The following is a 27,826-nucleotide window of genomic DNA, read 5'->3' as shown; positions in this document are numbered from 1 at the left end:
CAGAGTGCAACAAAAAGTTATATTTTACCAGGAGAGTGATATAATTTGAATTATGTTTTTAAAAGAACACTGTGGCTCCTCTATGGAGAATGCATAGGAAGAATCCCCCCAAAAAAGCTGGAAAAACAATAATGAAGCTATTACACTGGTCCAGGCAAGATATGCTAACAGCATGGATTAGGCCGTGCGATAACAATACTGTAATGTGGCTATGGTTGAGATATATTTTGAAAACAGACTCTATAGGACTTACTAAGGATTAGGTACTTTTGAAATCTTTTAAAAAATTATTTTATTGAGGAACTCTCTGGCAATCCAGTGGCTAGGACTTAGTGCTTTCACTGCCATGAACCAGGATCAGTCCCTGGCTGGAGAATTAAGATCCCGCAAGCTGCAGAGCATGACCAATTAATTTACTTATTAAAATTTATTTTACTGAAGTACAGTTGATATACAGTGTGCTGTGTCAGTTTCCGAGGATTAGGTGTTTTTCAAATGGGAAAAGATTAATGCCCACTTTTGGATTTAGCAGTGGTGATATGGTTCTGCCATTTACTGGGGAAGACTGGTAGAGAAATGGCATGGGAAGAAAAATGAAAAGTTAAATATGTTAAGTTAAAAATGCCAATAAGGTATGCAAGAATAAAAGTGAACTACCAATTTGGTTATATGAATTCACAGAAGTATAACCCAGCAATACATATTTAGGAGCAATCAGAAAATTAATGGCATAGAAATAGCAAATATCACTTAGGGAGAAGAGCATATAAACAGTCAGCCCTCTGTATCCAAAGGTTCCACACCCAAGGATGGAAAATACTCATAAAAATAAAAATTCCAAAAGCTCCAAAAAGCAAAACTTGAATCCGCCACATATCAGCAACTATTTACATAGCATTTACATTGTATTAGGTATTGTAAGTAATCTAGAGATGATTTAAAGCATATAGAGGATGTATAGGTTATATGCAAATATGATGCCATTTTATATAAGGGCCTTGAGCATCCATAGATTTTGGGTTGAGGGGGGAGATGCTGGAACCAATCTCTTAACGACTACTGAGAAACAACTTATCAGAACACATTGCTTTAAAAACATTTTGAAAATGTCTGCCTTTCTTTTCACAAGCTACCAAAAATGCCAGGTAGGTAATTCATATCCATGGGTTTCCCAATAAATTAATGGATAAAAGATATAGCTATGTAAATTAATGCATTTTGCTGTTTTATTTCTGCCAAGGGTGTTGATTTACTCAGTCAGCACTTTTTATTCTTAAATCTACGTTTCAATTAGAACAGCCATGAAGTACCAGGGGTCAGTCAACTATAGCCTGTGCAAAAATTCAGCCTACTACTTAACTTTTATATGGCCCGTCAGTTGAGCATGGTTTTTGCATTTTTAAATGTTTGAAAACAAATCAAAAGAAAAGTAGTGTCTGATATGTGAAATTATATAAAATGCAAAATTTCTATGTCCACAAATATTGATTTAATCCAAGTCATGCTCACTGGTTCATATATGGTCTAAAGTTATTTTCATCTATGATAGCAGAACTGAGTGGTTGCAATAGAGATTCCATGGCCCACAAAGCCTAAAATATTAACTACCTGGCTCAGTACAGAAAAAGTTAGCTAACCCCTAATACTGCTGTTGTTGTTCAGTCGCTCAGTCGTGTCCAACGCTTTGGGACCCCATGGAGTGCAGCATACAAGGCTTCTCTGTCCTTCATCATCTCCGCAGTTTGCTCAAACTCACTCATGTCCAACTGAGTTGATGATGCCGTCCAACCATCTCATCCTCTGTTGGCCCCCTCTCCGCCTGCCTTCCCAGCATCAGGGTCTCTTCCAATTAGTTGACTCTTCACATTAGCTGGCCAAAGTACTGGAGTTTCAGCTTCAGCATCAGTCCTTCCAATGAATATTCAGGACTGACTTCCTTTAGGATTAACTGGTTTGATCTCCTTGCAGTCCAAGGGACTCAAGAGTCTTCTCCAACACCACAGTTCAAAAGCATCAATTCTTCGATGCTCAGCTTTCTTTATGGTCCAACACTCACATCCGTGCATGACTACTGGAAAACACACAACTTGGACTAGACGGAACTTGTCGGCAAAGTGATGTCTCGGCTTTTTAATATGCTGTCTAGGTTGGTCATAGCTTTTTTCCCAAGGAGCAAGCATCTTTTAATTTCATGGCTGCAGTCACCATCTGCAGTGATTCTGGAGCCTAAGAAAATAAAGTCCTTCACTGTTTCTATTTTTTTCCCCATCTATTTGCCATGAAGTGACGGGACTAGATGCTATGACCTTAGTTTTATGAATGTTGAGCTTTAAATCAGCTTTCTAACTCTCTTCTTTCACCTTTATCAAGAGGCTCTTCAATTCCTCTTAGCTTTCTGCTATTAGGGTGTTGTCCTCTGCATATCTGAAGTTATTGATAATATTATTATAGTATCAATAACCTCTAATACAGCATATCACATAAATATCTTGCCAACCTGAAATTCCTATAAATAACTTAATGAAGTACTCAGAATATCTCCATATATCAAATGAACTCACATACAAATATTTATAAGCACAGTGTCTACCAGAAGCTGTTGACAGAGAGTTGAACCAAAAGTTGAAGATTTTAAGTTTATGCCTGGTATTTAAATATCAACTCAGTAACTAATGTGAAAAGATTTAGTTATTTCTATTTCAAACACCTAAAACTTTAGTTAACTCATTTCTTTCCATCCCTTACCACTCTGTCAGAAAAAGAATGTGCATAAAATATTTTATGCCTGAGGCTGCAAATGGGTGCTTGAGAATAGCAACTACTAGCTTAAAATTGCAACATTTTGTGTAAATTCTTAAAACATAACTCATCCATGCACCTGACCCTATCCACGTAACAAAGAAATACTCTTACCATTTAAGTGTCTAAGTTAAAAATATTTCCTATTACCTTTTTTGTTCCATATAAATACTTAATATAAACATATATGGGCTTCCCTGGTGGCTCAGATGGTAAAGAATCCATCTGCAATGCAGTGGCCCTGCAATGCAGGGTTCAATCCCTGGGTTGGGAAGATCCCCTGGAGAAAGGAATAGCTACCCACTCCTGCACTTATATATAGTATTATATATGTATAATATTCTTGCCTGGAGAATTCCAAGAACAGAAGAGCCTGGTGGGCTACTACAGTCCATGGGGTTGCAAAGATGGAAACAACTGAGTGTCTAACACTCACTTTCATAAATGTATATATACTGGGTATGACTTATTTCAGGCCAACAAGTAACTGTTCAGAAAATTATTATTCCTAGGCAATTACTGACAGCATATGAGGTTTGAGAAAAGGATAAAATGCTCTCAAAAAAAGATGTCAAGTTGACGTCTATAAAATACTTCTAAATAGGAAAAGTATGCCAAAGAGTGATTTTACTTACATACCTAACGAATGTTGCTGATTATCAAATTTTTAACTTAAAAAACATTGTTTACTGCATTCTTAAACTAAGTTACTATTACCAAATCTCCATCTGTCATATGTAACATTAACAAAAAACAATTTTACACTTCAGTCAATAGCATAACTTAATTTTATTTCTAGGTAATTATGAAACTCACACTGTCTTCCACGTCTCCAGTCTTCCAGCCTTTTAACAGCATTTTAGACATAGGTATCTGAAGTTCATTTTCTAAGATCTGTTTAATTTCTCCTGTACAAATAAGAAGAGACCAGATATTACTAACAAAATAATACAATCAATATTTATTCATATCCAAAGCTAGTACTAATATTAGGCATATGGGCCTCAAGTCAATGACATTTGTTTCATCAATGAATATGAAAAATTTCAGTAACCCAAACTTCAAATCTTGATTATACAACACAATGCCCCATTGAAGAACTAACGTTTCAACATTATAATAAAAAACTTAACAATTAATTAATTAAGCAGCTTTTAAAAAAGAAACAGATATCAGTGACGGGGTTTTGAATAGAAACAATCTATTTCAAACCAACCAACAAACCAATATGTGATGAGCATATGGTGGGAGTAGTCAGTAAAGTATAAAACTTGAGGCATTATAGTATAAGGAAAGCAAACTGTGCAGTGCAATTTGGGGTTGAAGTCTTAGCTTAAAGAAATAAAATAACTTGTCTATTCTTAGTTTTTGTATCTGTAAAATGGGGAATAATATTGTCTATCTTATCTACCTCTAAGTTTCAAGGATAAGAAGAGACATGAAAGTAGCTGAAAAAAAAAAAACAACCAATGCATATAATCTAGAAGACAATTTAAACTGTCTTAAAGAGAAAAGGAACAGAATTTAAGAAAAGAAAAAAAAAAGTTATGTAGGATCAAACAGAGAAGGCTTTGTGAGACAGATGAGACTTAAACTCAGTTTCAATTGTAGCTGGATTAAAACCAAGCATGAAGTATATTAGGGTTGTGAAGGAGAACCAAATCAAAGGAAAGGATATGCTATTTGGTGAAGAAAAAGACCAAAAGGTAAAAGCAAAAGTGAAAATGATGCTAATCAGAAACAGTAAGGAATCACAATTTTTCCAGTATGCTACAAAGTACTTTCCAGGAATCAAGTCTACTTATTAATTAATTAACTGGCTCATTTCTGGTTCTACAGTATAATAAACAGATCATTAAATCAGAATGTACAAATGTTTCTTTATTAGATTGGTTAATCTATATTTTAGATTAACATGTAATGCAATTCCATTTATAATAAGCAATTAAACATTATAGAAAATGATCATACTATACATTAAAAGAAAAGTAATTCCATGCTGATAAAGGAAAAGAAGGAAGGTGGAGCTTACCCTACTTAAGTTATATGGAATCACAGTGGTCTAGGTAAGCAATGCTACAATCAAACCCTTCATAGCCTTCAGTTCAGTCAGTTCAGTCGCTCAGTCGTATCTGACTCTTGGTGACCCATGAACCGCGCAGCATGCTAGGCCTCCCTGTCCATCACCAACTCTGGGAGTTTACTCAAACTCATGTCCATTGAGTCAGTGATGCCATCCAACCATCTCATCCTCTGTCGTCCCCTTCTCCTCCTGCCCTCAATCTTTCCCAGCATCAGGGTCTTTCCAAATAAGTCAGCTCTTCGCATCAGGTAGCCAAAATATTGGAGTTTCAGCTTCAACATCAGTCCTTCCAATGAACACCCAGGACTGATTTCCTTTAGGATGGACTGGGTGGATCCCCTTGCAGTCCAAGGGACTCTCAAGAGTCTTCTCCAACACCACAGTTCAAAAGCATCAATTCTTCGGCACTCAGCTTTCTTTGTAGTCCAACTCTCACATCCATCCATGACTACTGGGAAAGTGTCCTTAGTGACATTTTTTTTTTTTTTTGCTTTCCTAAGAAAATTCCTATCTGGGCACTTTGGATAGTGATTAAACATCATAAAAAGAATTCTGATTCAACATTATCTTTTAGAAGCACAAAATACATCAACTTTGACCTTCAAAAATATCACTGTTGAGAAAGGATTGTTCTCTTCATAGAAATAAGAGAAAGGTGAGCTATATTTCTTATGTGATTGTACTAAGTTACTCAGTTGTGTTCAATTCTTTGCAATCCCATGAACTGTAGCCCACCAGGCTCCTCTGTCCACGGAATTCTCTAGGCAAGGATACTGGAGTAGGTTGCCATTCTCTTCTCCAGGGGAGCTCCCTGACCCAGGGATTGAACCCAGGTCTCCTACATTACAGGCAGATGGCACTGCCACTATAGTATCCCTATATGTGAAAACTGTGATGATATGTACATTTCATTAAGGAACACTCCACTGACTGCCAAGCATATATCTGATATGGGTTTAATATCCAAAATATGTAAAGAACTCACATAACTCAATAAAAAAAAAAACCCCAAATAATCCAACTAAAACTGATTAGACAGCTTTCCAAAGAAGAAAAAAAAAATGGCCAACAGATACATGAAAAGATGCACAATATCACTAAATACTAGGGAAATACAAACAAAAAGCCATAATGAGGTATCATCTCACATCTGTTAGAATGGCTACCATCAAAAAGACAAGAGATAAGTGATGGTGAGGATATGAAGACAAGAGAACCATTGTGGGGTTGCTTCCTTTTATTCTTATTTTGCTGGGAGTTTAATTACTTAAAATTTTTTTTAAAAATAAATGAAATTTTAAATGATTTTTAGTCACTAAGTCGTGTCTTTTGCAACCCCAAGGACTGTAGCCTGCCAAGCTCCTCTGTCCATGGGATTTCCCGGTCAAGATTACTAGAATGGGTTACCATTTCCTTCTCCAGGAGATCTTCCTGACAGGGATTGAACCTGTATCTCCTGTATTGGTGGTGGATTCTTTACCACTGAGTCACCAGAGAAGCCAAATATTGTTAAATATTGTCAAATGCTTTTCCCTCCATCTATTAAAATGATCAATAGATTTTCTCTCATTCATTGTACTAATATGGCAAATTAATAACGGATTTATATAAACTGTTAAACAAGCCTTGTATTCCTGAGTAAAGCCCACTTTACCATGAGGTATCATTATACATATCTATATATATTTTTTTACATTTAATGAGTTCAATTTATAAATATTTATGAAGGATTTCTGCCTCTAGACTTTAAGAAATATCAGTCTATAATAGTTTCCTTTTCCTATGTCTTTGGTTTTAGTATCAGGGTTAATGCTGATTTACATAAAATAAATTAGGTAATAGTTCATCTTTCTCTATTTGTGAATGATTTCTAACACTTCTTCCTTAAATATTAGACAGACTCTACCAGTGAATCCATCTGGGCTTGGGGTTTGTTTGTTTGTTTGGAGGAGGAGGAAGCGGGGAAGGGAGCAGGGAAGGCTTTGATTGTTATAGCTTTATATATTAGATGTAGAGCAATTAATATTTTAAATTTTTTCTCTGTCAGTTGCGGTAACTTACACCTTTAAAATAATTTTTCTAGCTTTTAAAGTGTTTTATGTAACTTTTAAATATTCTAGCATGAATCTATTCTTAATGTTGCCTTATAACCAATTTAATGTTTGTAGGTACCTTTCATTCTCAATATGATTAACTTGTGTTTTCTCTCTCTTGTTCTTATTCACATTAACAAGAGAATTACCACCTTTATTGATCTTCTCAAAAAAAAAAAAAAGCTTTAGGTTGTGTTCATTTTGTTCATTTTCTCTATAATGTTTATCCATTTTCTGCTTTATTGATTTCTATGCCTGTGTCTATGTATGTATATGTTTTTCCTTCCATACTTACTTAGGGTTTGACTTGCTCTTTTCAAAAAAATTCAAGTGTTATTATGATTGGTAAAAAACAAAATACACATATTTACAATCTGTGATTTGGTAAGTTTTAACAAATATATAAAGCAGTGAAACCATCATCATAATCAAGATTATTAATTTATTCAGCAACCCCAAAAAGTTTTCTTATACACCTTGTTAACTCTTCCACACTACCCCTTTCCATAGCCTCAGGGAACCAGTGCTTTGATTTTGGTGACTATGAATTGGTTCAAATTATCTAGAATTTTAGATAAAAAGAATTTCAGAATATACTTTTAAAATATGGCTTTCATTCAAAATACATTGTCTGAGATTCTTCCACATTGTTACATGTAATGACAATCTGTTTCTTTTATTACTAAATAGTATTCCATTGTATGAATATAAACAATTTGTTTATCCATTCACTGGTTTATGGACATTTGTTGTTTTCCACAGTTTGAGAGTACAAATAAATATTTGAGGTTACAAATAACATACATGTCTGTGATGGGACATATGATTTCATATCGCTTGGGTAAATACCTAAGAGAATAGTCAGTGTATTTTTAACTCTGTAGCAAAGAGTCAAACACTTTTCCCAAACTGGATTTTACTGTGATGTCTTCAAATTCACTAATCTTTTCTTCTTCAGTGTCTAATCTTCTGTTAATCCTACTTTATACGTTTTTCATATCAGACATCATATCATGGTCTTAACCTCTAGACATTCGATTTGGGCTACTTTTACATTTTCAGTCATTTATGATTTGAAATCTTTTCTCTCTCTTTCTGAACTTAAGTAACAGTTATAATAATTGTTTTAATGTCCTTATTTGCTAATTTCAACATCTATGTCAATTCCAGGTTGTTTTTGGTTAACTGATTTTCTTTTATGGGCCAGGCTTTCCTCTTTCTTGTATGCCTGGTAATCTTTATTGGATGCCAGACACTGAATTTTACCTTGATGTGTGCTAAATATTTTCTTTTTCCTCTAAATATACTTGAGCTTTATTTTGGGAGGCAGTTACTTGAAAATAGTTCTGTGCTTTTGGGTTTTTGCTTTTAAGATGTTGTACCACATGAGTGGTATTTAGGACTAATCTTGACACTACTAAGACAAGAGCCTTCTTAGTACAGTTAACTCTTTAACAACACAGGTTTGAACTATGAGGGTTCACTTATACATGGATTATTTTTCAACAGTAAACACTACAGTATTATATAAATTGCAGTTGGTTGAATCAGTGGATGAAGTACTGCAGATAGAGAGGAAAAGGGTATACAGAGGGTTGACTATAAGTTATATGTGGATTTTAAGTAGTGCAAAGGGTTGGTACCCCTAACCCCTGAGTTGTTCAAGAATCAACTGTACTCTACCCAAAGCCTCATGAATTATGAGGTTTTCTAGTCCAGTTGGTAAAGGTATATTTGGTTCTCGAAAGCAGAAGGGTGGGGTAGAGTGGGGACACTTTCCTTGTTTCTCAAGTGGAAGCTTTGATCATAGCTTTCAGAACTTCCTTCTTATATAAATAAGCATGTGAACCATAAATTTCCCTTCCATACTACTCTGTCAGCATAAAACAAATGTTGATATGCGATGTTTCCATCATAACTAAAAATATTTTCTAATTTCCTTTGTGATTTCTTTGTTGATCCTTAGTCTACTTAGAGATATGCTAATTACCTCCAGTATTCTTGCCTGGAGAATCCCATGGACAGAGAAGCCTTGCAGGCAGTTGGACATGACTGAAGTGACTTACAATGCACACTTGTATGTTAATTACCAAATACATCAGAATTTTCAAGTTTCCTTTGATTTCTATTTTAATTCCACTGAGTCAGAGAACATACCTCACATGACTTTTTAAGTCACTTTGGGTCACTTTCTGTGACTTGTTTCATGGCAGAGCATTTTTTTTAACCTTAATGAAGGTAGCAAATGCAGGTGAAAAGAATATAAATTTTCCTATGGTTATGAGAGGGCTTCCCAAGTGGCTCAGTGATAAAAGAATCCACCTGCAGTGCAGGAGACCTAGGTTTGATCCCTGGGTCAGCAAGACTCCCTGGAGAAGGAAATGGCAACTCACTCCAGTATGCTTGCCTGAAACACTCCAGGCACAGAGAAAGCCTGGTGGAATATAGTCCATGTGGTGGCAAAGAGCTGGACATGAATGAGTGACTGAGCATGTATGCATGGTTTTAAGAAGCATTTTATCTATTTCAAGTGAGTCAAATTGGTTGATATGCTATTCATATTTTCTATCTGTTGTTTTGAACATTACTATGAGAAAGGAGTGTTTTTATGCCCAATTACAACTCTAGTTTTTTTCCTTTTATCATTGCAGTTCTAGTGACTAGTTTTTGGTACACAGACTTTCAAAGTTGTTATTATATATACACACATTTAGGATACTTATGTCTTTAAGATTAACTGACATTTTCATCATTATAAAGTGTCCCCATTTAGCCATCATAACAGTACTTGAACAGAATTTTAGTTCATTGAGTATTAACATAATATGTGATTAATAGAATACATATATTGGTTACTATTTTCTTATTTATATTTCAATCTTATATGTTATATTTAAAGTGGGTTTCTTATACATATATAATTGGTTTTCCTAATGAATGACCCAATCAAAAAATGGGCCAAAGAACTAAACAGACATTTCTCCAAAGAAGACATTCAGATGGCTAACAAACACATGAAAAGATGCTCAACATCACTCATTATCAGAGAAATGCAAATCAAAACCTCAATGAGGTACCATTACACGCCAAGTCAGAATGGCTGCTATCCAAAAGTCTACAAGCAATAAATGCTGGAGAGGGTGTGGAGAAAAGGGAACCCTCTTACACTGTTGGTGGGAATGCAAACTAGTACAGCCACTATGGAGAACAGTGTGGAGATTCCTTTAAAAACTGGAAATAGAACTGCCATATGACCCAGCAATCCCACTCCTGGGTATACACACCGAGGAAACCAGATCTGAAAGAGACACTTGCACCCCAATGTTCATCACAGCACTGTTTATAATAGCCAGGACATGGAAGCAACCTAGATGCTCATCAGCAGGAAGCTGTGGTACACACACACTATGGAATATTACTCAGCCATTAAAAAGAATTCATTTGAATCAGTTCTAATGAGATGGATGAAACTGGAGCCCATTATACAGAGTGAAGTAAGCCAGAAAGATAAACACCAATACAGTATACTAACACATATATATAGAATTTAAAAAGATGGTAACGATAACCCTATATGCGAAACAGAAAAAGAGACACAGATGTACAGAACAGACTTTGGGACTCCGTTGGGAGAAGGCGAGGGTGGGGTGTTCAGAGAGAACAGCATTGAAATAAGTATACTATCAAGGGTGAAACAGATCACCAGCCCAGGTTGGATGCATGAGACAAGTGCTCAGGGCTGGTGCACTGGGAAGACCCAGAGGGATGGGATGGAGAGGGAGGCGGGAGGGGGGATTGGGATAGGGAACACATGTAAATCCATGGCTGATTCATGTCAATGTATGGCAAAAACCACTACAATATTGTAAAGTAATTAGCCTCCAACTAATAAAAATAAATGGAAAAAAAAATAAGTGGTTTTCCTTTGTTATACAGTCTCACAATCTCTACCTTCTCATAAGGATGTGAAGGAAGTTTAATTATATGCTTATTATTTTTTCCTATTTGCCTTGATTTTTATTTCTTTTATCATCTTTCTCTACTTTCATTTACAAATATTGAATATTTTAGGTATTTTCAACTCTTGATTTAATTACTTTTATGTGTGTTTCATTGTTTTAGGGATTGGTCTAGGGTTTACAATATGCATATTTAATTTCACATAGTCCATCTTCAAATAACACAGGACTTATCTTACAAAAAGATACTTCCATTCCCCTCTCCTGTTCATTGTGTTCCTTCCATACCTTTACATCTATAAAGTCAATTATCTTTTAAAGAAATTTAAACAAAAGAAAAAATATACCCATATTTTTACCATTTCTCTTCGTTTCATTGTGTTAATCTAGTTTCCTATCTTGTATCATTTTCTTCAGCTCGAGGAACTTACTTTGATAGTTTAATAGCTCTTGTAGCTTTTCTATGAAAAATAAAGTCTTAATTTAGTTTTCATTTCTGAAAGATACTTTTGTTGAATATAGCATTCCAGGTTGACATTTTATTTCTTTGGCACTTAGAAACATCATTACATTGTCTCCTGGCTTGCACTGCTTCTATTAACAAAGAGTGTAGTCATTATTTTGAAGGCTTCCCAGTGTCTCAGTGGTAAAGAATCTGCCTGCCAATGCAGGAGATGCAAAGATGGGGATTTGATCCCTGGGTCAGGAAGATCCCCTGGAGTAGGAAATGGCAACCCAATCCAGTATTCTTGCCTGGAAAATTCCATGGACAGAGGAGCCTAGCAGGCTCAATGAATGTCTTTATTTAATGGTTTGCCTCTAAGGAGTGTAGAAGTTTATTTTGATGGGTCCTTAAATTTCATGCATATCAGGTTGATCCATTTGAGACTTCTTCACAACAGTATTTTGGTGGGTCTAAAGCAGTGATTCTCCAAAGTATAATTCATAATTTTGGGGAACTCCTTGAGACTGTATAAAATTAATGATCACTATGTTGAAAAGTATTATCTCAATTCTATCATTAAGTGACTATTAGTTACTGACCCAATTTATAGGCCCTCTCTGAGACTTGAATTTCACATTAAAAAACAAAGCTAAGAATGTATTTCATATTAATGTCACCTGTTGCTGTTTTGTAATGAAAAAAAAAAAAAAAAAACACCACCACCACAACCCGGCACCAAAAAGTAAAAACTGCCCCTAAAGAAAACTGAGACTTAGTCTCCCAGTAAACACAAGAGAATCAAACCTGTCACCTAGAAAATGAGAAATAATATGTGACTTTCTCTCAAGCACAAATCTCAAAAGTGAATTTCTGCCTCCTTTGTTCAAATTACACTTTTTTTGGTAATGTCAGAAATCTTACAGTGCCTCCATTCATTTCCTTATTTTAAAGACTATAAGCCATCAACACCTACAAACATTTGTTTCAACTATGAAACTGCTCTTTTGGAAAAAATCTGACTAAGATTCTGTAGCAGAAGCAGCATATTACATATTAGATATTAGATATTCAGGGCTAGAAAGGACCCAGCTGACAGGCTGCTTAAAATCATCCTGGGATACGACCTACCCACAAACAACTCGTAAGTTAATGGCAAAACCTACAACACAATGTTCCATTGCTTTTCTCTCTATTCATTTTCACCTCAGATATTCAAAGATGCAGTCCTTGTATATCTTGCTGCTCAAACATACAAATTTAAACAAAAAGATCACTACTGTAACACCTATAGTCATCAACAGAATCATAAATATGTGACAACTTACAGAATCTGAGACAAGAGGGTTCCAGAAAATGCTCCTCAGTTTTAGGTTATTTACAGTATATCACTGGGTCCTACAGGATTTGAGATTACACCCAACAATGCACACAAAATATTCTATCAGATTGTTCTAAAGGCCACTATTTAATTGTGTCTGTAAGATTAAAAGGCCTTTTTTCCTAAACATTTTTTGTTTGTTTGTTTAGTTGCTAAGTCGTGTCTGACTATTTGTGACCCCATAGACTGTAGCACACGAGGCGTCCCTGTACTTCACTATCTCCCAGAGATTGCTCAAACTCATGTCCACTGAGTTGATGATGCCATCCAATGATCTCATCCTCTGTTGCTCCCTTCTCTTCCTGCCCTCAAATTTTTCCCAGCATCAGGGTCTTTACCAATCAGTCGGCTCTCTGAATCAGGTAGCCAGAGTACTGGAACTTCAGCTTTAGCCTTAGTCCTTCCAATGAATATTCAGGGTTGATTTCCTTTAGGACTGGCTAGTTTGATCTCCTTCCTGTCCAAGAGACTCGCAAGAGTCTTCTCCAGCACCACAGTTCCAAAGCATTAATTCTTCAGCACTCAGACTGGTCCAACTCACATGTGGCTCAGACGGTAAAGCATCTGCCTACAATGTGGGAGACCTCGTTTCAATCCCTGGGGTCGGGAAGATCTCCTGGAGAAGGAAATGGCGACCCACTCCAGTATTCTTGCCTGGAAAATCCCATGGATGGAGGAGCCTGGTAGGCTGCAGTCCATGGGGTCAAAAAGAGTCAGACACGACTGAGTGACTTCACTTTCTTTTCTTTCTTTCACTGGAAAAACCATAGCTTTGACTACACAGACCCTGGTTGGTAAAGTGACGTCTCTGCTTTTTAATACACAGTCTGGTTTCCCAAGGAGCAAGCACCTTTTAATTTTGTGGCTGCAGTCACTATCCACGGTGATTTTGGAGCCCAAGAAAATAAAGTATGTCACTGTTTCCCCATCTATTCGCCATGAAGTAATGGGACCACACGCCATGATCTTTGTTTTTTGAATGTTGAGTTTTAAGCCAGCTTTTTCACTCTTGTCTTTCACCCTCATCTAGAGGTTTTTTAGTTCCTCTTCAGTTCAGTTCAGTTTAGTCACTCAGTCGTGTCTGACTCTTTGCAATCCCATGGACTATAGCACGCCAGACTTCCCTGCCCATTACCAACTCCCAGAGCCTACTCAAACTCATGTCCATCAAGTCGGTGATGCCATCCAACCATCTCATCCTCTGTCATCCCCTTCTCCTCCTGCCTTCAATCTTTCCCAGTTATCAGACTCTTTTCAAATGAGTCAGTTCTTCACATCAGGTGGCCAAAGTATTGGAGTTGCAGCTTTAGCACCAGTCTTTCCAATGAATATTCAGGACTGATTTTCTTTAGGATGGGCTGGTTGGATCTCCTTGAAGTCCAAGGGACTCTCAAGAGCTTTCTCCAACACCACAGTTCAAAAGCATCAATTCTTCAGCACTCTAATTTCTTTATAGTCCAACTCTCACAACCATATATGACTACTGTCTAGTCAAAGCTATGGTTTTTCCAGTAGTCATGTATGGATATATGGATGTGGGAGTTCCTCTTCACTTTCTGCCATTAAAGCGGTATCATCTGCATATCTGAGGTTGTTGATATTCCTCCCAGCAATCTTCATTCCAGCTTGTGATTCATCCAGCCCAGCATTTTACATGATGTACTCTGCATATGAGTTAAATAAGCAGGGTGACATTATATAGCTTTGATGTATTCCTTTCCTAGTTTGTTCCATGTCCAGTTCTAACTGTTACCCCTAAACATAAATGTTCCATTAATTCTAACAGAAGTCTAATAATTATAACTAGAAGGGGAGTATTCAAAATAACTTTACTATGAGCAAAAGTCCCAGTCATTTAGGAAGCATAATGATCAATAATGATTGTCAAATAATTTTCATTGGCAACTGTGTTTTCCGTTTACCTCTTTGCTTTTTATATCATTGAACCTTTACCCAACTAAAGATACTCTGTGTTCACCATCCATAAAGCAGAATTATTTTAAGTTCAGTGGAGAACAGACTGGGCTAAAAGTCAAAAGACAGCGACTGGCTGTTCTGGAATGTGCTACTAACTACCATGGCAGGGTAGCCTCCCTAAGCTTTAAGTTTACATACCTGTAAAATAAAGCAGCTAGGTTAAATACCCTAAGGGCTCATCCAATCCTAAAACCTCATGTTCACATTACAGCCAATATGCGTATGGCACTATGTTAAGCACTTTGGGAAATACAAAATCTGAAAGATATGTCAAGATGAGAAGGGCTTCCTAACCACAAACAGAAAGAAAAGCTATAAAGGAAAAGTCCATTAGTGTAAAAATTTTAAAAATTCCATGTCTCCAAAAGCACAATAAAATGAAAATGTAAATGAGGAAAATATTTGCAAAACAGGTAATGAATAGGTAATGAATGAAGAGATAATCTAATTAACATATAAGAAGTTCTTATAAATTTAAAAAAATTTTAAGGAAGTCACAGTAGAAACATATAAGCTTACGTAGAAAAAAGCCAATAAACCAAGTGTATTAATTAATTAAAAAAATTTTTAAATTGAACTGAAAACATAGCGTGTATTTCCAAACTGACAAGACTTTTCTTTTTTTCTTTTCTTTTTTACTGTAATAAAATATTCATACCAAATGTACCATTTTAATGTATACAGTTCAGTGACATTAAATACATTCACATTATGCAACTACAACCACTATCCATCTACAGAGTGTTTCATCAATCCACAATGCAACTCTTTATCCATTAAATAACTCCCCATTCCCACCCCCTCCCATCCCATAATAACCTCTATTCTACTTGCTGAAATTTAACCATTATAAGTACCTCTTACAAGTGGAATAACATGTATTTGTCCTTTTCTGCATCTGGCTTATGAAACATTTAGCCTAATGTCTTCAAGATTCAGCCATGTTGTAGTAAATAGCAGAATTCTGTTTCTCTGTAAAGCTGAACAATATTCTACTCTATCTACATACCACATTTTGCTTATCCATTCATCAGTTGACACTCAATTGGGTTGCTTCCGCTTTTTGTTCTGCTTTTCTGTAAAAGCTCCTATTTTCCATTATTTTGGATATATACTCAGAAGTGGAACTGATAGATTATGTGGTAATTCTATGTTTAATTTTTTAGAGAACTGACATACTATTTCCCCAGCAGTTGTACCATTTTGCATTCCTACAAACAATGCACAATGCTTCCAATTTCTTCATAACCCCCAAAAAAGCAGATTTTAAAGCATCGAATTGCCAACATTCGTTACTTTTTGTTTGGTTGGAGTTATTTTTTATATATATAAGTCATTTTAATGGGCATGAAGTGGTACCTCAGTGTGGTTTTGATTTCCACTTCCTTAATGATTCATGATACTCAGCATCTTCTCATGTGCCTACTGCTCATCTGTATCTTATTTAGGGAAATAACTAGTCAAGTCCCTTTGCTTATTTTAAAAAATTTTTATTGTGATATAATTGACATAGAACATTGTATAAGTGTAATGTATACCTGTGCTGATTTGATATATTTATATACTGAAATACAATTACAACTATAGGATTAGCTCTATCACATCACATGGTTTTTTGTAGTAGGAACTATTTTAATTGGGTTTTTTTGTTGTTGTTAAGTCATAGGGGTTCTTTGTATTCTGGATACTAATCCCTGATCAGATATATGAGTCACAAATATTTGTCATACCAAGTAGCCTTTTCATTCTATGGACATTGTTCTTTCATGCATAACTTTTTAATTTTGATAAGGTCTGATTCACTTGCTTTTTCTTTTGTCCCTGTGCTTTGGTGTCATAAATAATAAATCGTTCCCAAACCCACTGTCATGAAGCTTTTTCCCAATGTTTTCTAAGAGTTTTATAGTCTCAGTTCTAATGCTGAAGTTTTAGCGAGAGTTCTGTTTTTTTTTTAATATCACAAACTACTGGCAAGACTACAAATTAGTATATTATTGATGGCAATTTAAAATAAGATTTCTCTAAAGAGTAATTTGGTAGAATATATCTAAAACTTTTAAAGTGTGTATCACCTCTCATGCAGAAGTACACCCCAAGGCATCTTAACAAAGAAAAATAATCACTGAGGTTCAACAAAGTTCACTACAGCATACTACAGTGAAAGAACAGGAATGAGGGGAGCTCAAAATAACCAGCAAAAATAAAATGGTATAATAAATCATAGTATAGGTTTTAAAAATTATATGATTCAATGGTATTTTAAAATACAGAAAATGACCATGATGTAATATTGCAAGTTTAAAAAAAAAAAAAAAAAAGCAGATTTTAAAGCATCAAACATAGCCTATCTCAATTTTGTAAAACATTTATTTATACAAAAGACATAGAATGAAACTGGGAATAAATGCAGCAAAATGTTAACTGTAGTTAAAAGTAGAATTAGTGGCAATTTTTACTTTTTTCACACTTTTATTCAATTCATAAACATTCTACAATCAACATTAGAGCAGGAATATGGTTGGAAATGAATTATTTCAAAACAGAGCAAGGCAGTTTCTATCCCAGGATTCAAGAAAGAAAGGGGAGACAAAGAAATTATTATCTATTGAAAGTCTCTTTTTTAAGTGCCAAATTTCAACCACGTACATTGAATATGGAACTTGTTACTTTTTCAAACAAGAAAATCTAGCAGTAGAGCAAAGAATTAAAAAGGAAACAAGAGAGGAAACCTATTAACCAAGGGTATTAAAACAGCAAGATAAGAAACAGTAAAAGAAGGCTTAAACTGCTTATGTTGAAAATGGAAAAGGTGATGCACAAGACAGTAAGCTGAAAAAAGACTCTTTAAGCAGTGTTTCTTAAGATGTATTTCTTCAATTTCATCAGAATAATCTACTATTTGTTTCTAAAAATGCAGATTTGCGGGCTCTACTTTGTTACAGAATTAGAATCTAAATCTATGGAATGTAACCCAGGACTTAAACATTTAATCAACCCCCATCCCCTTTCCAAGGTGATTTTTATGCATATAAAATTAGTAACATTCTATGGAATTTAATAACTAGTAGAACCTGAGGATGACAGGGATGAAGAACAGAGGAAATAGTTGAGCTATCAAGCATGCTGGTACCAGTTCCATGTTGCTGTAGACTCTTCATAATCCACAGCCTTGTCACAAAACTGCTGCTTTACATTTACTCTACCCTGACAATCAGTTTTGCCTAAAGTCAGTTGCTTTCCATCATACTACCTAATTACTTAATTTGTTCTTTAGGGAGTACATTTTGTTAACCTCTGAAGTTGTTTACCTTAAAACTTCATAAGCATTTTAATGTCAAGCCTATCTTTAAGGGACTAGAAGAGCACTTGAAGGCATACAATGAAATCAGAACCAGGTATTTATAAGGTAAGGAAAGCAGTAGGGCTAGAAAGGTAGGATAAGACCAGATAATAAAGGGTATATGTTTCCATACAAACTATGAAATTATTTGTTCTAGTTCTGTGAAAAATACCATCGGTAGTGTGCACTGAATTCATACATTGCTTTGGGTAGTACACTCATTTTCACTATTTTGATTCTTCCACGAACATGGTATATTTCTCCATTTATTTGTGTCATCTTTGACTTCTTTCGACAGTGTAGAGACTCCTTAAAAAACTGGAAATAGAACTGCCATATGACCCAGCAATCCCAGTGCTGAGCATACACACTGAGGAAACCAAAACTGAATGAGACACATGTACCCCAATATTCACTGACGCACTGTTTACAATAGCTATGACATGGAAGTGACCTAGATGTCCAGCAGCAGACAAATGAATAAGGAAGTTATGGTACACATACACAATGGAATATTACTCAGCTATTAAAAAAAGAAGAACACATTTGAGTCAGTTCTAATGAGGTGGATGAAACTGGAGCCTATTATACAGAGTGAAGTAAGTCAGAATGATAAACACCAATACAGTATATTAACACATATATATGGAATTTAGAAAGATGGTAATGATGATCCCATATGCAAGGCAGCAAAATAGACACAGATGTAAAGAAGAGACTATTGGACTATGTGGGAGAAGGCGAGGGTGGGATGATATGAGAGAATAACATTGAAGCATGTATATTACCATATGTAAAACAGATGACCAGTGCAAGTTTGATGCAGGAAGCATGGCACTCAAAGCCAGTGCTCTGGGACAATCCAAAGGGATGGGGTGGAGAGGGAGGTAGGAGAGGGGTTCAGGGGTGGGGTGGGGGCAGAACGCACGTGTGTGCCTGTGGCTGATTCATGTTGATGTGTGGCAGGGGCCCCCACAGTGTTGTGAAGTGACTGTCCTCCAATTAAAATAAATAAATTAAAAAAAAAAAAAGGTATACGTATGCTAGGCTAATACACTAGAACTTAACTGCAGTTAATCTCTTAACTCCAGACCTGATTTTTTTTTCACTAGTTTTACCTTTATTATATTTTTATATATATTTATATTCATATATATATACATATTTAATATATTTATATTCATAAATTTCATATAATTATATGAAATTATAAAGATTTCCTTCTGTATCTGGATCCTTTTACTTAGCACAATATTTGAGATTCAACCATGCTGTAACCAGCATCAGCAGTTTATTCCTTTTTATTGCTAAATAGTATTCCATTGCATTGTTGTACCACAAGCTAAGTAGAGATGGACAACTGAAGTATTTCCTGTTTGGGGTCATTATGACTAAACCTTCACTGAACATTCATGCAGAAGTCTTTGTAGGGAAATGTTTTCATTTATCTTGAGTAAATGTCTAGAAATATAACCACTAGGTCATATGGGTAAGTATGTTCTAATTCATAAGATTCTATCATATCATATCAAACTCCAAAATGTTTTTCAAAATTGTATCATTCTGCATTCCTGCAGTAACATATGAAAATTCTAGCTGCTCTGCCTCCATGTCACCCTTTGGCATTGAGTCTTTCTAATTTTAACCATTCCAATAATTGTCTGGTTGTTTCTCATTATGATTGTAGTTTTCATTTTCCTAATAACTAATAGTACTGAATTTTTTTCATGAGATTATGTTCTACCTCTCCAACAAAAAAAAATTGTTTTTAAGATTATTTTTTACCTATGTATTCTTTGATAAAGTGTTTGACAGTCTCTTTTGCCCATGTTTCATGGGCTGTTTATCTTCTTCAGATTGAATTTTTGTGAGGGCTTTCCTTGTGGCTCAGCTTGTAAAGAATCTGCCTGCAATGTGGGAGACCTTGGTTCAATCCCTGGATTGGGTACCTCCCCTGGAGAAGGAAAAGGATACCCACTCTGGTATTCTGGCCTGGAGAATTCCATGGACTATACAGTCCATAGGGTCCCAAAGAGCTGGACACAACTGAGCAACTTTCACTTTCACTTTAGATATCCTGGATATAAAACCTTTATAAGGCATGTGTTTTGCAAATATTTTCTCCCAATATTCTTCAGCTTGCCTTTTCATTACTTCAAAGAATATCTTTCAAAGATCAGAGTGTGTAATTTTGATAAAGTTTAATATTTCAAATTTTCCTTTAGATTTGTGTTTTTTCTGTCCTAGGGAACAAAGGGAACTTAGCCTAGCCCAAAGTCACAATGATCTTTCAGAAATTTTTCAGTTTTAGCTCTTACATTTCAGTTGAGTTCAGTCACTCAGTCATGTCTGACTCTTTGCGACCCCATCTGTTGATAAGGTACATGATTTCCTAAAGCAAATCAACCCTAAATATTCACGGTAAGGACTGATGCTGAAGCTGAAGCTCCAGTACTTTGGCCACCTGATGTGAAGAGTTGAAAAGACTCTGATGCTGGGAAAGATTGACAGCAGGAAGGGGGGGGGAGGGGCAACAAAGGATGAGATGGTTGGACAGCATCACCAACTCAATGCACACAAGTTTGAGCAAACTCTGGGAGACAGTGAAGCACAGCAAAGCCTTGTGTGCTGCAGTCTATGGGGTCTCAAAGAATCAGACACAACTCAATGACTGAACAACAACAAGGTACATTAAATTTTTTTCAGTCACAGGAGTGACATGATTCTAATTCTATTTGTGATAGGTAACTTTTCATAGGTTGCAATTGATTTTTAATGAATTGGTTATGTCTATATCCCTTACTAAATTCTATGAAGATAAATGTTATGCCTGTTTTCTTCTCCATCTTATATCTAGGATCAAATACAATACCTAGATCACAGTAGAAAACACATATTGAGTGAATAAACAACATGTAAGCAAATGCAAGAACAGCAATTGCTATTAAGAAACAGCTAGAACGGAGAAAGACTAAAAGTGGAGAAAATAATGAGACTATCTCAATGAGGGTTGATATTTCCACAATATCAAAGAGTAGTTAAGGGGTAAAGGATCTAATCTGATTAGGAAAACAAAAAACAAACAAAAATTTCAAAATTTCTACATGCCCAAGATATCTAGAGAAATTTAGGCTGATATCAGCAGTCTATATCAATCAGGGTGTGAGTTATTGTCATCACCAAACTAGGAAATGAAGGCCAGAAATCTGTTCTATTTCTCTTTGGTTATCACATATACTTGAATTAACCTAAAATTTTAAGTTTCCTTGATCCTCCCCAAACTAGAATCTATTTTCCAAGCATATAAAGGAATTTCCAAACCAAATCTATTTGTGTATCAGCTTGAAAAGTAAAAGTGAGAGTTGCTCACTCGTGTCTGACTCTTTGTGACCCCATGGACTATACAGTCCCTTGAATTCTCCAGACCAGAATACTGGAGTGGGTAGCCTTTCCCTTCTCCAAGGGATCTTTCCAACCCAGGGATCAAAACAGGTCTCCTGCATTGCAGCCAGATTCTTTACCAGCTGAACCACAAGGGAAGCCCAAGAATACTGGAGTGGGTAGCCTATCCCTTCTCCAGCTGATCTTCCCAACCCAGGAATCAAACCAGGGTCTCCTGCATTGCAGATGGATTCTTAACCAACTGAGCTATCATCAGTTTAATATCCTATAATAGCATAATTGCCTACAATGGGAGAGAATGTCAGAAGAAGTATGCAAAACAAAGGATAAGTTCAAAAGTACAACAATCCTAAAATACCAAGATATACTAAGATGTTTGTTTTTATTGAAGTATAGTTGATTTACAATGTTGTGTTAGTTTCTGGTGTACAGCAAAGTGACTCAGTTTATACAAATATTCCTTTTCATACTCTTCTCCATTATGGTTTATTATGGGATATTGAATATAGCTCTCTGTGCTATATAGTAGGATGTTACTGTTTATTTATTTTATATATAGTTATTCGTATCCTCTAATCCCAAACTCTTCAATTATCTCTCCCCCACCTTCTTTCCCCTCTGGTAACCATATGTTTGTTTTCTATGTCTGCAGGTATGTTTCTGCTTTGTAAATAAGTTCATTTGTGTCATATTTTAGATTTCAAATATAAGCAAACTATCACTTGATAACTGTCTCTGTCTGACTTACTTCACTTAGTATGGTCATCCCTAGGTCCATCCATATTGATGACAATGGCAACGTTTCATTTTTTTATGACCGAGTAGTATTTCATTGGATATACCACATCTTCCTTATCCATCCACGATACATTACATTTACAAGAGATTGTTGGGCTGATAGAAGAGGTAATAATTTAAAATGCCTTACATTAAGGGCATATTCCTATTGCTTTTTCTTCTCCAGACTTTAGCCCACTAAGATGGTAAACAAGTTGGCCTTTGGAAAGGCAAGAGAATGGTCTGAGCAAATCAGAAATTAAAGCTGCATATGGATTGGAGCTATAGAAAAGGAAATTCTCATAAAAAAAAAAAAACCCACAATCCAGAAGAAAAGGAAAATGGACAGGAGAAGGTACCATTAAAGTTTAAGTACCATATCAGTGCTCATCCCATTATCTGTTAAATGCACTCAACAAATATTTAACTAACACCTACTATTGCCAAGCACCAAGGCACAATAAAGATAAGAAATTATGTCCATCTTCAAGGAACTCACAATGTAACAGAAAGATAACTTGTTAAGAAACCATAAAACAATTGCTATATATAAATATATAATGGACAGAAAGAGAGCACAGGGCAAGAACCAATCACCATCTCACTGTGAAACTCTGAAACACCTGAAAAAGAGGTTCCAAAAGATACATCCTAAAATGAACCATGGATCTAAAGCATGAAACTATCTGGAAGTGATGCCTGTCAAAGAATGTGCTATTTCCAGTTTTATTGAAATATAATCGTTATGTAACATTATACTGGTTCCAAAGTACCCAACATAATGATTTAGTATGCTGCTGCTGCTGCTAAGTCAGTTCAGTCGTGTCCAACTCTGTGTGACGGCACAGACGTGCAGCCCACCAGGCTCCCCTGTCCCTGGGATTCTCCAGGCAAGAACACTGGAGTGGGTTGCCATTTCCTTCTCCAATGCATGAAAGTGAAAAGTGAAAGTGAAGTCACTCAGTTGTGTCCAACTCTTAGTGACCCCATGGACTGCAGCCTACCAGGCTCCTCCGTCCATGGGATTTTCCAGGCAAGAGTACTGGAGTGGGTTACCATTTCCTTCTCCAATGATTTGGGATTCTCCAGGCAAGAACACTGGAGTGGGTTGCCATTTCCTTCTCCAATGCATGAAAGTGAAAAGTGAAAGTGAAATCACTCAGTTGTGTCCAACTCTTAGTGACCCCATGGACTGCAGCCTACCAGGCTCCTCCGTCCATGGGATTTTCCAGGCAAGAGTACTGGAGTGGGTTACCATTTCCTTCTCCAATGATTTGGTATACTGCAAAATGATTACCACCATATGTTTAGTTGGCAATCACCTTCTTAAAATTTTTTCCATTCCATGAGAACTTTAAGATCTACTCTCTTAGCAAATTTAAAATACAGTGTTGCTAACTACAGTCACAAAGCTATCCATTATATCCCCATAAAGCACACATTTTAATTTCAACACAATTCTATGCAATGGCTGAATGAACTGAAGATGTTTAGCCTGAAGAAATGGGGGAAAATAGAACTGTCTTTTAATATCTGGAGAACTGTCAGGAGAGAAAATGTATCACTTTGTGTAATCTTTCTCTGAAAACAGAATGAGATCAAAGTAGAATGAGGTCAAAGTGGTCACTTAAAATAAGAAAAAATTAATACATTTAGCTGACATCTCTGTTTTGCATGTGGTTGATGAAGTGTTTTTATTTATAAAATTTTAGTCAGAACTGCTGAACAATGGAATTACTTCCTTAAAGTTAATGAGCATCCGATTGCTAAAAGAATTTAGGCACACGCTAGATAAACCTGAAACAAAAATGTGGAAAAGACCACTTATTTAGTGATCAGCTAGACTAGCTTTTACAGATCCTTCCAAAACCATTAATCTCCAAGAACCAACAAGTCACTTACTCACTTATGTCAGTTCTCACATCTATAATGTGGGGATCCAGGTTCTGGCTATCTGAAAGTTAATATGAAAATAAGTAAGTCAAAAAAAAAAAAAAAGAAGTAAGTCAATGAGTATAAAAGGGCAGGGGTAGAAGCGAGGCAGGATCAGGAGAGGGAACTACAGAATGAATCTGTCACTGGTAAAAAGGAGAGGTTCTATACTGGGAGAAAACTAACTTCTCAGCTAACTGAAGACCACAGCCCCACCTTTACGCTCATAAGTGTATATTCCGCCAGACACGTCATTGTTATTCCTGCTTCTGTGCTCTTCCTTGCCTAGAATAAACTCCTATGTCCACAAGACATATTTTAACTCATAGCCTGGTTATTTCATTTCCTGAAATATTTCATAGCCTGGTTCCTCTGTAATCTTTCTTAGTCACCCTCATAACTCTATTTATTCCCTTTCCATATTTCCAAGTCACCAAATAAAACTGAACTGCTTCTTTTTCAACAGTCTCACAGTACTCTGTATGTATTTTCATAACTGACACTGTTTTATTGGAAAGATCATGAATTCTAGATGTGTTTAAGACTAAATCTGTGGTTCAGGAATTCTCTGAGCCTATTTATTCCTCTTCAAAACAGTTATAATAACATCTGCCCTACAGTATTGTTGTAAGGGCTGTACAGCAACTGAGTATAGTCAACATAGTAGCTAGTGTACAGTAGGTAACGTATGTTTGTGTGTGTGCATGTGTGTAAATGAATGAATGAATAGATAAATGTCCTTTTTCCTATGTCTTCTTCCTCTCTCTATCCAAATAGATGATGGAGTTTTCTGGGGTAAGGAATTCCTGATTTATACATAGCCTAAGACCTTAGCATAATATTAAACATAAAGTAATAAGCAAACATCTATAATAAAATGACCCATTCTAATTGCACAAAAGTTTTTTGAAATTTACTTCCTAATTTTCAGCAGTAATTGCTAAACATGAGACCCTGGGAAAGTACAACATTATTTACTATTGCTATTACCTCATTTTATTGCACTTTGCAAGTTACTTCCTTTCTTACAAATTGAAGGTCTGTGGCAACCAGGAAATCTACTGGTGCCATTTTTCCATTGACATTTGCTTATTTCATTCCTATGTCATATTTTGATAAGACTCACGAAACTTCAGACTTCTTCATTACTCTTTTATCCGTTATGGTGATCTGTGATTAAATAATCTCTGATGTTACTAGAGAAATTGTTTGGGGGTACTAGGAACAACGCCCATATAAGACTAGGAACTTGATAAATACTGTGTGTACTCTGACTGCTCCACCATCAGGCCATTCCCCTTTCTCTCCCTTTCCTTGGGTCTCCCTCATCCCTGAGTCACAATAGTATGGAAATTAGAATAATTATTAACCTTACAATGGCCTCCAACTGTTCAAGTGAAAGAAAGTGTCATATATCTCTCACTTTAGAATCAAAAGCTGGAAATGATTAAACACAGTGAGGAAAGCATGTAGAAAGTCAAGACAGGCCAAAAGCTAGGTAGGCCTTTTTCACCAAGCATTATCAAAGTTGTGAAAAGGAAAAGTTCTGCAAGAAAATTAAAAGCGCTATTTCAATGAATACCCAAATGAAAGAAAGTGAAACAGCCATATCTGTGACACAGAGGAAGATTCAGAGGTCTGCACAGATCAAACTAACCACAACAATCCCTTAAGCCAAAGCCTAATTCAGAGAAAGGTCCGAACTCTCTTCAATTCTAAGAAGGCTGAGAGAGGTGACGAAAGTACAAAAGAAAAGTAGGAGGCTAGCAGAACTTGCTTCAAGAAGTTTAAGGAAAGAAGCCATCTCCATAACAATAAAATGCAAGGTAAAGCTGCAAGTGTTGAGGTAGAAGCTAAGGCAAGTCAGTCAGAACATTAGTTAAGATAATTAATGAAGAAGGATACACTAAACAACAGATTCTCATAGAGACAAAACAGCCTTATATTGGAACAAGATGCCATCCAGTGCTTTCACAGCTAGAGAGAAGTCAATGTTGTTGCTGTTCAGTCACTGAGTCATGTCCAACTCTTTGGGACCCCAGGGATTCCAGCACACAGGCTCCCCAGTGCTTCACTATCTCCTGAAGTCTGCTCAAACTCATGTCCACTGAATCAGCAATGCCATCCAACCATCTCAATCTCTGTCATCCCCCACTCCTCCTGCCTTCAATCTTTCTCAGCATCAGGAGCTTTTCCTATGAGTCAGCTGTTCGCATCAGGTGTCAAAAGTATTGGAGCATCAGGTTCAGCATCAGTCCTTCCAATGGATATTCAGGGTTGATTTTCTTTAGGATTAACAGGTTTGATCTCCTCATAGTCCAAGGGACTCTCAAGAGTATTCTCAGTCAGTTCAGTAACTCAGTCTTGTCAGACTTTTTGTGACACCATGGACTACAGCACGCCAGGCTTACTGTCCACACCAACTCCAGGAGCTTGCTCAAATTCATGTCCATCAAGTTAGTGATGCCATCCAACCATGTCAACCTCTGTCGTCCCCTTCTCCACCTGCCTTCAATCTTTCCCAGCATCCCGGTTATTTCCAACGAGTCAGTTATTTTCATCAGGTGGCCAAAGTATTGGAGTTTCAGCTTCAACATCAGTCCTTCCAATGAATATTCAGGACTGATTTCCTTTAGGATGGACTGGTTGGATCTCCTTGCAGTCCAAGGGACTCCCAAGTGTCTTCTCCAACACCACACTTCCAAAGCATCAATTCTTCAGCACTCAGCTTTCTTTATAGTCCAACTCTCAGATCCCATACATGACTAATGGAAAAACCATAGCTTTACCTAGACTCACCTTTGTCAGCAAAGTGATGTCTCTGCTTTTTAATATGCTGTCTAGGTTTCTCTCTGCTTTTCTTCCAAGGAACAAGTGTCTTTTAATTTCATGGCTGCAGTGACCATCTGCAGTGATTTTGGAGCCAAAGAAAATAAACTCTGTCACTGTTTCCATTGTTTCCCCATCTATTTGCCATGAAGTGATGGGAACAAACGCCATGATTTTAAGTTTTCTGAATGTTGAGTTTTAAGCCAACTTTTTCACTCTCCTCTTTCACTTTCATCAAGAGGCTCTTTAGTTCTTCTTCACTCTCTACCATAAGAGTGGTGTCATCGGCGTATCTGAGGATATTGACATTTCTCTTTTGAGATATTGATACTTCTCTGCAGAGTATCATGCAAAATGCCAGGCAATCTTGATTTCAGCTTGTGCTTCATCCAGCCCAGCATGTGAAAACATGATACTCTGCACACAGGTTAAATAAGCAGGGTGACAATATACAGCCTTGATGTACTCCTTTCCCAATTTGGAACCAGTCCGTTGTTCCATGTCTGGTTCTAAGGGTTGCTTCTTGACCTGCATACAGATTTCTCAGGATGCAGGTCAGGTGGTCTGGTATTCCCATCTCTGGAAGAATAATCAACAGTTTGTTGTGATTCACACAGGCCAAGGCTTTAGTGTAGTCAATAAAGCAGAAGTAGACGTTTTGTGGAACTCTCTTGCTTTTTCAATGATCCAACAGATGTTGGCAATTTGATCTCTGGTTCCTCTGCCTTTTCTAAAACCAGCTTGAACATCTGGAAGTTCAAGGTTCACGTATTGCTGAAGTTTGGCTTAGAGAATTTTGAGCATTACTTTAC

At 36.3% G+C, this 27,826-nt stretch overlaps 1 protein-coding gene across 3 annotated transcripts in view; it reads right to left on the bottom strand.

Annotated features, from left to right (window-relative positions):
* Positions 1-27,826, bottom strand: part of FAF1 (Fas associated factor 1) — a 494,313-nt gene that overhangs the window by 294,659 nt on the left and 171,828 nt on the right. For all 3 annotated transcript variants that reach the window (XM_061121934.1, XM_061121932.1, XM_061121933.1), the window contains exon 5: positions 3,616-3,707. In XM_061121934.1, the coding sequence (XP_060977917.1) occupies positions 3,616-3,707 (92 nt within the window). The remainder of the gene's footprint in view (positions 1-3,615; positions 3,708-27,826) is intronic.

The sequence above is a fragment of the Dama dama genome, chromosome 20, assembly GCF_033118175.1.
Source record: "Dama dama isolate Ldn47 chromosome 20, ASM3311817v1, whole genome shotgun sequence".
Classification (NCBI taxonomy): Eukaryota; Metazoa; Chordata; class Mammalia; order Artiodactyla; family Cervidae; genus Dama; species Dama dama.
The sequence above is the reverse complement of the archived record's forward strand: the minus strand, read 5'-3'. Positions and strand labels throughout refer to the sequence as shown.